This window comes from Alligator sinensis, unplaced genomic scaffold (assembly GCF_000455745.1).
Source record: "Alligator sinensis unplaced genomic scaffold, ASM45574v1 scaffold535_1, whole genome shotgun sequence".
Classification (NCBI taxonomy): Eukaryota; Metazoa; Chordata; order Crocodylia; family Alligatoridae; genus Alligator; species Alligator sinensis.
Genome location: NW_005842157.1, coordinates 2,123,627 through 2,133,747, shown reverse-complemented (window position 1 = coordinate 2,133,747; position 10,121 = coordinate 2,123,627). Strand labels below are relative to the sequence as shown.

Genomic DNA, 10,121 nt, shown 5'->3' with positions numbered 1-10,121 from the left:
AAAGAGTGCTGGGGTCAAACGATAATCCTGGCTACTGGGGCAGGAGCAATTAGTGGGGAAAAGTGGCTGAGCAGGAGCCCATAGGCCACATACTAAACCTTCAGGGCCTGTAGCTGGCCTTTGGGCTGCTGGAGGGACAGGTATGTATTTCTTCTCACTCCTCTGGGAGAGTAACCATCAATGTAGAGAGTATGGGACAGGTATGGAAGTAGTTAAAGTTCTGTGTACTGACTTTTGAGCCTTACAGCCAATGGATTCACCCTGGTTTTACTATGAACCTGAATTTGGATTTAAAAAATCCTGCTTACTTTAGTTGTCATATCTCAGTTTTAAATCCAGAACATGGCTGTTCCTCTTTAAAACAGAATAGGCCATTTAAAAATGATCCTCCCTTTTTAGGTGAATCAACATTTGAAAGACATACTGGAACAGGAACAAAAACTAAAAGAGCATCATGGTATAGAAACTCCCATGGGTCAAAAGGTAGGTAAAAATATTTAAAGTCTTACAACTGAGAGAGAATTTGCATATACATATAAACAGGACTCATTTTGTGCACATGCAAAAGCAGCTGTTAAATGTAGACAACACTACAGTTACATTGACCCATGCTAATGTGTGTTGGTGTTTAGTTGGTAGGCCAAGTATTTAATGGGATCATCATGCTTTGTAACAAGTCAAAAACAAGAACAAATGAACAAAGTTGTGGTTATCTTATGTTTGCCTACCTAAGTATAGGGTGTGCAGCATATTAAATAAGAAAGAAAGCTTTTAAAGTGTCAAAGTTTCATTACTTCCATGACAGCATCTTTTTAAGTACTACAGTAAGTAGTTATTCTTTGTTTTTGCAGTTGTTCCCTTGGGATAGAATAATTTGACAGTGTAGAAAGATCTTTGTGGCCAAGTCTGATGTGCACATGATAATTCCTAAGAATAGTGTATTACAAATGCTATTTAAAACCAACCCAAACTGTAGCCAGATCTAGTTTTTAACAAGAGAAGTATACTTTTAAAGTTATCTGATCATGGCTTTTGAAATGATCCTCTTGTTACTTGGGCTGTTCTGAGAGATTTTAATAGTAAAATGAGGAATAATAAGAAGCATCACTCTGCTTACCATCCATGGTAATAAATGGCTACTAGATTAGCCATGAATACAGAAAAGTAACTAATCTACATCTTTTCCTGTCAAGAGTTCTTGCTCCCCCCTCCCAATCCTCACCAATTTCACTGGAGCTGATTTAGTTAAATAGTATATTAGTCAAATTCATGATACAATGGAAACAGTATTTGGGATTCCAGAACAGGAACTGCTTTGGCATGCTTATTTCTGAATGACACAATTTGCTGGACAGAGACATGTTTTTTTTAGTGAAGAGGAAGGTGTTTAGTCTGAACACATTCAAGTATTGCCTTATCCTCAGAGTTGCGTGATTACCAGACTGCTGCAACTCCACTTCCCTTCCCACTCTATTTTCATGTGAGGGTTAATTTTCCCTTCCTGCCCAGCTTTGGGAGAATGATAAGGATGCCTGGCTGGTTACATTATTTGTTTGGAACATGGGACTTCATTTATTAAAAATAAATAAATAAACCTACAAGAAAGTTTATGCGTATAGACACACATATTTGAAGCCCTTTCAAAAGGGGAATATTTGAAAAGGGCAACAGTTATGTTCTAATGGTTCCTGGCTTGCCCACAGGCTAGCAATACAAATGTGGCAAAACTGTTCCAATTTTAATAGTGCTTCATCCAGGATTTTTGTGGGAGCAGTTTTGCTACATTTGTATTGTTTCCAGCTTGTCCACAGGTAACAAACTGAAGGTAACAGCTCCTTCAGTTTTGAAATATTTCCCTTTTAGAAGGGCTCCAAATATGCTATGTCCATACCTGGTCAGCAGGGGGGGCAACTTTTTTTGGCAGACTTGCCACAAATTAGCTCCATACCCTCCTCAAGTGCCACTCTGATTCTGTTACCTTACTCAGTCTGCTGCTCAGGTTTCTGTTTCCTGCCCTGAGCTCCTTGATCAAGCTGCTGCTCTGCTTCTGCTCATTGCCTTATCTGCCACTGCTGCCTGTTCCCTGCCCAATCTGCCGTGTGCTACTTGTGGCACCTGTGCCTTAGGTTGGCCACCCCTGCCATATGACATATGGGAGAAGTGCTTTTATGTTTTAAAGCAAAATACTCCATGTAGAAAAACATTTGACTTCCCCAGGCTTGAAAAGAGTAATTTTGTCCAAGTCAGAAAATCAGTGCAACTGTTCCTTATTTAAATATTAATAAAATGCAGTTCCTTTAGACCAATGGTGCTCTAACTTCCCTGAGCAGGTCGGAGGGGTAGTGCTTGGTTCAGCCACAAGCCAGTTAGTGATTCCAGTCCAGTGCCCAGGACCAGAATGGTGGGCACCATATGGTCATGTGGAGGAAGGCAGGGGAGCAGCCCAGTCTGACCCCAGCCCCATAGCAGGGAAGCATGCCCCAGGAGGCATGTGGCAGGGGAGAGGTATGTGACCCAGCTGCGGGGACATGAAGGGGGCATGGTTCAGCTCCGTGGAGGGGAGAGGTCTTGACCCAGACCTGTGCAGGGGGAAAGGGGCATGGCCTGGCCCTAACCAGCTCCCTGGGGTAAAAAGGACTGTGGCTCAGGCTTGTGGGAAGGGAGAGGACATAGCCTGGCCCCAGCGTGGTCCTGCTGAGGCGTGGGGCACCGCCTGGCTCTGACAAGGTACTTGGAGCTTGGGAATTTGGTGGGAGGAAGGTGGCTATATTAATGGCTGCTGCTCTGCCACCACCAAATCCCTCCCCTCCCCCCCAGGTGGGGAACCCTGTAGACCAGATGCCATAGCTCTGCAGGCTGCAGATTGAGCACCCCCCATTTAGATGGATCAACTAAGTTTAAGAGACATCCTGCAAGTTTAGGATATAGTTACAGTAACCAAACAAAAAATAAATAAGATGCATGTATTCCTGCCTAACCATTTTAATTAAACCATTAAAATTAATTTTATCGGTAATAGAATATATTTGCATAAGGAAACCCCACAAAGACAGTGGCTGAAAACATAGAAAAGAGGTCAGGCATCTTCTGTTTGAATATCATTAGGGGAAATTACTTAACATTTTTTACCAGTGGAATGCCTAAAGTAACTAAAGTATTTTCAAATAGCAGCAGATACATTCTGGTGGGAATATGGAGTGAAAGGAATGTTTTTATATATATATATATATATGTGTGTGTGTGTGTGTGTGTGTGGTAGATATGTCCTTCCTGGAAGTTTCTAGTCCAGAATTAGAAGACGACTGGGGCTGCTTCTTAAGCATAACATATTTTAGCATGATATTCCCCTTCTGAAATGGCTCCAAATGTGCATGCATCAGTGGAAGCCAGCTCTTTTGGCAGGCTTGCTACAGATTAGCCCCATACCCTCCCTTTTCCCTTACCCACTCCGATCCCCTTTCCTTACCCAATCTGTTGTTCAGCTTTCTGCTTCCTGCCCTGTGCTCCCTTAGGGCAGGTATTATTAGGCATCCTTGGAAGAGAGACCTCTTCCAGTAGTAGTGAATAGTATTAGCAAGCTACTGACACAGATTCTAGTAGCAGCAAACTTGATCTTCCTTTAGTGATGGAGGGGAAAAAAATGGAACCTTAGTTTCTTTGCACAGTAATCTAGAGCAGAAGTTCACAAACTCTTCCTTACTGCATACCCCATTCCAGATTTACCAGCTGCCTGCATAGCCCTATCAGCATAGGTTTTATATTTTAATCCCTTAAATGCCAATTATTATAATGAGAATTAAATCTACCATTACACAATTTATCCTGTGTACCCCCCCAAGATACCTTGCATACCCCCAGGGGTATTTATACCACAGTTTGGGATCCCCTGATTTAGAGCATAAGATGTCTGCTAGAGAAGCTCATTCCTAAAACTAGGTAGATCACACAAGGAAAATATGTAGACATACTGCTGCCTTCTATTATAGCTGGATAAAGAAAACTAAATAGAAAGGACTGCATAGATTTAGTTTTAGTTTATTTTGTTTTCTTTACTCCTGAGGATGGGAACTAAGATCCAAAATGCTTGAGGTCTCTGAGAGCAAAATGTCTTAAATAGGTATCTTCTTTAATATATTGCGAATACATTAACTGTTTAAATACTACTGTAGTTTTGCAGATTTGATCACATAAATGTATCTAATGAAAACAGTTGTATATAAAAACATATTTGGGTTTTTAATATTTGTGCTATAGTAGCACCTACAGACCTATTGTGATGGGCATTATATAAATCGGGGGCAGGCAAAATATGGCCTGTGGGCCAGGTCTGGTCTGCCAGGTACTTTTATCCAGCCCACAGCACCCACCCACTGTACCCTGCCCAGCCCTTCTGCCCATGAAGGTTGGAGTGATGCACAATAGGGGAGCTTCGTGGACAGCTAAAATACCAGCTTGGATATGGTATATGGCTCCTGTCTGTTCCTGATTCTTTTTATTTATTTTTTTTGCCACTCAGATCCCTGAGAGATACAAAAAATTTGCTGAATATAAATGTCAGCTATCCATCAGCTAAAGTCAGCTTTAGACTTTAGGAAGGCCTTTGACTTGGTGTCCCATGAGGCTGTCAAGGTAAAACTAGAGAACCATGGCCTCAACAATTCCACAGTCAGATGGGTGGGAAACTGGCTGTGGGGTCGCACCCAGAGAGTACCAATAGATGGATCTGTGTCAACCTGCCGGAAGGTAGCCAGTGGTGTTCCCTAGGGTTTGATACTTGGACCAGTGCTTTTCAACATCATCTTCATCAGTGATCTGGATGTTGAGGTAAAAAGCACATTGGCAAAGTTCATCAATGATACTAAGCTGTGGGGAAGTATGGCCATGCATCAGGGTAGGCTAATGATCCAGGTGGACCTAGACACAGTAGTTAGATGGGCAGCAGAGCAAACAATACACTGGTGTGCATCAACCAATGCATCTCAAGCAAAACTATGGAAGTTATTCTCCTGCTCTGCTCAACATTGGTGAGGCTGCAGCTGGAGAACTGCATCCAGTTCTGGGCGCCACACTTCAAGAAGGTTGTGGAGAAGCTTGAGAGAGTCCAGAGAAGAGCCACTCATATGATTAGAGGCCTGAAGAGCAAGCCATACTTGGAATGGCTGACAGATATGGTACTGTTCAGCCTAGAAAAGAGAAGACCTCAGGGGCTGGGGGATTTGGTGGCAGCTTACAAATATATCAAGGGTGAGCATCAGGGGCCAGGCAAACAACTATTCACCAAAGAACCCCAGGGGAAAACCAGGAGCAACGGTCATAAACTCCTAGAAGAAGGTTTCAGACTGGATATAAGGAAAACTTCTTCACAGTTCATGTGACCAGACTCTGGAACGGACTCCCAGCAGGGGTGGTGCAGACGCCTACCCTGGAGATCTTCAAAAGGAGACTGGACACACACCTTGTTGGGGTTATTTGACTCCAGCAGTCTTTCCTGCCCAGAGCAGGGTGCTGGACCTGATGATCTCATGAGGTCCCTTCCAGCCTTGAACTTCTGTGAATCCTTTGCATTGAAAAATATGAAGAAAAATTGTACTAAAATTATTTGGAAATGGTTTAAAATATCAATTGCATATTAAAATTTCAGTTCATGTTATGATAAATTTATATCAGCTTCTGGAAAAATTAAACCTTAGACCTAAATCTTTTAATAGTCCCCAAAGATACTAGCATATATTACAAATGGATACAAATTATATTCTGATAGATCTGTAATTGCATGACCTCTATACATTACCAGATATGTTGTATAAGGGGGAGCTGGGGATTCCTTGTTACTTTAAGAATGGCCAACAGCTGCAGGGAGCCCCAGGTGCAGCCAGGAGAGGCCAGTTCGCAGGGGACTGATAGGCTCCAGGCACCCAGTGCAGAACAAAAGCTTCAGCAATGAGGCAGAGTGGCCTTGGGCAACAGAATACTTATTGCAGTGCTGGTAGCACAGCAGTAGTACTGTAGGACTGTGTTCAGCCTGAAAAAGAGGGTAACTGCTACGGTAGTTTGGCTGGTCTGTGAACTTGATTGAGCACACCTGCAGTGGACCAGAGGAAGGCACATGACTTGCAGGAGTGTGGCTTGGTGGATATATAACCCAGGCTGAGTCTGGAGAGGCAGGCTGGACCTGTAAGCTGTGAAGGATGGAGCTCTCTGTAGGAGTGACTGAGGCTGAGAGACTTCTGGGGGATCCTCACTGCCCTGCTGACTTCAAGTAAGGAGCTGGGGGTCTACCAAGAGCCAAACTGTGTTGGGTAGCCCAAGCACTTCTAGTTTGAGTTGGAGCCAGAGGGATTAACTTTTCATTGTAGTTCTGACCGGTGGGCCAGGTTGGGACTAGTGAAGGGAGGTATAGGTCCCAATAGTTCCAGAAAAGCACAAGGAACCTTGAGCCTGCCAGGGTGGGGACAAATTATAGCAAAGCCCAGGAGGAGTAGAAATTGGAGACAACCATATATTGAACTGAGGCTGCAAGCCTACTGGGACTCTTATTACACAGAGGCTGGAGAGGGCCGTATATCACAGTAGTGCCTAGGCCCATTAGAATGTTAACAGAGAACTATGAGGCATGGGCGTGGCTAGAGGGGAGGTCAGGGGCCTGTGAAATTGTCCCATAAGGCTCATGTTGCTAATGCATTGACCAACAACAGACCAGAAGTCACTCTGGGGCCTGGGCAGCCTCCCTTTTCCCAAATTAAATAATTCCAGCCAGGTGTGGCAGGTGAGAGAGCAGAGGTAAGATTAGGCAACCAGAGCAGAGCAGGAGCTACTCAGTCAACGAGGGGCATCACCACCACACCTGAGGACAAAGACTGTTACATATTGCAATAAGACTGTTTTTTACTAAAAAAGTAAACTTTTTTCATGCTTCATGGGAGTATCAAAACAATTCTATATCTTTTTATGGTACCTGTTAAAATGTGATTAATAGTTTCATAACATTTTGGTGTCTAAGTAGTGTATATTTTTATGTATGGCAGCCTCATTTATATATGGATTCATATGTTAAAATATTGAATACCGTATTTACCCAAATAGAAGACAATCCTGATTTTAAAATGACCCCCCCAATAATTAGATTCTATATATATAGACATTTTATAAATTTGTTATAATTCTCCAGGTATAGAATCTAATTACTGGAAGTTTGCCTTGTATTTGTCCCCTTCCCTCTGCTATAGCAGGGAAAATAAATCTGGAGGGTTGGATAGCTCCTTTGCCCCTGATCCCCATTCACTTCTTTCCCCTCCTGTCCTTACTCCCCTTCTGTACTGTTAGACCCTGCTCTCCCTAAGAACGTGGAAGTAAGGAGCAAATTTGAAAACAATAACCTTAAAATCAAACACAGCTACCACACAGATCACTGGGCTGGGGCCCACCAGAATCAGTAGCATTTCATGCCCTCTCTCAGCTCGGTACATATGATTAGTTTGGCCACACCTCTATGCTGACCCCAAAGCTCAGCACTACTCAGTATGTGTGTATACTCCAGATGTACCTCCTCCCCCTAGCACCCCAAAGGATCAGTGAACTAATTAGCCCGCACTCATGCCTGGAATTGGGCGTTCTTATCACAAGTCTCGGGATGCTCCAAAAATTTACGTGCAGAGACACAGGGCTGCCTGGTCCCACTTCACCTTGGAGCGCGGGGCCACGCTAATTATATGTGCCAGGCTGAGAGGGGCTGACAGAGGGATTTGGGGTATGCAGTGTTGTGGCTCACCATGATTTGAAAGTCAGCAGTGAGGGGGGCTGTGCTTAATGGTCACTAACATGTGTCTTATTCAGATGGGTTGCATTAACTTATCCTTGTGGTAGGTTCCCATCAGCATTGAAAACCTGATCAATGCTTTAAAGGCTGAGAAAGGAATCAATGGATTGTTGAGGTGTAAGGAAAGGTAGAGGGAGATCCAAAGCTGAAAACAGTGGCATTGGTGGCAAGTAACTATGAGGTGGAAAGAGAAATGAAGAGTGGGAAAGAAGGGCCAGAGATGGATAGAGTGGACAACAGTGGAGAAGCAGGGACAGTGTTGTCACTGGATTTATGACCCAGATACCTTGTTCCATGTCAACCCAAACCCGCAGACTGACCACAACCTCTCGGTTTGATAATAGGCAAATGTTATTGATATTATACAGTGATACAACTGTCCACATTATTCTTATATGCTATATCTACTAGTCCCAGGGTTCACAGAGTCAAGGTACATCTGGCTGGTATGCGAACTTCACTTTGAGGTTCTCTTGAATGTCAGATGTCAGCAGCCCAGTGGGGTGCATGAGACAGGCTGGTGGTGTACCCTCCGTCTGTGGTGGCCCAGGTTCCCCTCTTGAGAACCCTTTGCTGCTCTGAAATCCCTCGTTTTGTATCTTTTCTCCCCCTCTGACTTTTCGTCTCTGGGCATCATTAATTGGTCTCCCTGTGGTCATCATACTGTCCATGTTCGTCCTGCGAGCATATTCCTTGATTTCTCAAACTCCTCAAATGCACACATCTTAATTTGGTTCTTTCCCTGGTCCTCCTAATTTGGACTCTTTTACCAAAACCAGAAATCCCAAGGGCTCTGCAGTGCGCACTGTGACGTGGCCAACACAGCAGAGTCCCTTATCTCATGTTATGTGGTACATGTCTTCAGTTTCCCAGCCTGTGTGTTTGCTGCCTTCAGACACGGTGGGCCTTGAAGGAAACTGTCACAGACAGGCTTTTAGAAGTCAGTTAACCTTTGTCATTCCCCTGGACCATTGTTCTAATGCAGTCTACTTTACCTACAAGCCAATTCCCAAAAGCAACCCTCTAAATACCATTTTTTAGCTATCAACAGAGGTCAGTGAAAGGGGAGGCAGGTGACAGTAGAAGCAGTGATAACGAGAGCAATGACAGAAGTGATGATGACACGAGGAAGACAGGAGCAGAGAGTGGGAGATGGAACAAAGGCTGCAGGAGAAGAGACAGCAGACGAGAAGCAAAGAATGACAGAGGCACAGATAAAGGCAATATTAGTTAGTGATGGGACAGAGAAGGGAATGGAAATGAACAGATACGACTTTTTGGAAAAGGTACTATTTGAGATATTGGCGGTGCAGGCAGAGTACCTAACCAGCTTGATTGAATACCAAAACTGAAAGACCTGGGAATTCATCTGCTGGAATGCAAAAGAGTATGAAACTTTGTGGAAGAAAGATGCAGAGAAAAGTGGAAGGGAAGAATTTAAAATGCTAAAATTCATAGTAGGAGAAAAGTGAAGGGAGAGGGTGATTGTAGTACCCTCATTACTTATACAACAATACTGATAACAGAGGGTGATTGTAGTAGATTTATTGCAGGCAGTAGGCATAGAAAAGTGTATTAAACAATATGTTCAAAAAGTAATGTGGGTAGAGAAAGTGCGGGATAAATATGGTATCTGGATGAGGACGTGATGGGTACGAGTAGTTTTAAAAGTGAATGAGTGTAGCCCAGGTGGGGTGCAGCACCTCCCATCTGTGATCTAGGTGGGGCCGCACTTTATAATGTATTGGTCAATTGAAACAGTGCAACAGTATGGAAAGAAGGAGGACCTTTCTGCATACTGTGTTTCAGGTGTGAAGGAGAGGGGCATAGAGCAGTAGAGTGCCAGGAGTCTCTAAAATGCATTAGTTCTAGGGAGTGAGTCACTTATATTGCAGGTGTTCCAATGCCTATGCAAGTAAGGTCAGATCCCCTGTGAAACAGTGTGAATCAGAAAGGGATAGCAGGGAAGAAGTGGCTGAGAGCAAGGTAGAAATGGTGACCATGACCCTGCAGGGAGGAATGGAGGAGGGGAGAGAGACATCATCAATTGAGGCAGCACAAAAAAAAAAACAGAAGAAGGGGAGAGGAGAGCAGCAGATAGCCCAGATGTGGAGATGGAGGAGGGGAAGAAGGAAAAAACCAAACAAGCAGAAGAAATTGAAGTGAAACAAATGAAAGAGCCTGGGTGAGGGGGGTGGCAGGCGGGGGAGAACGCAGGGGGTGAAAATCAGGAAAAACAAAACTGATAAATAGGGAGGAAAGTGGGCATCAGAGTCAGAGAGCAGCTTTCCACCATTAATGCCCC

General features: G+C 43.8%; 1 protein-coding gene across 4 annotated transcripts in view; it reads left to right on the top strand.

Annotated features, from left to right (window-relative positions):
- Positions 1 to 10,121, top strand: part of CAMSAP2 (calmodulin regulated spectrin associated protein family member 2) — a 92,715-nt gene that overhangs the window by 1,384 nt on the left and 81,210 nt on the right. For 3 of the 4 annotated variants that reach the window (XM_025206486.1, XM_025206485.1, XM_025206484.1), the window contains exon 2: positions 400 to 483. The exons of the other annotated variant lie outside the window; for it this stretch is intronic. In XM_025206486.1, the coding sequence (XP_025062271.1) occupies positions 400 to 483 (84 nt within the window). The remainder of the gene's footprint in view (positions 1 to 399; positions 484 to 10,121) is intronic. 4 annotated transcript variants of the gene reach the window in all.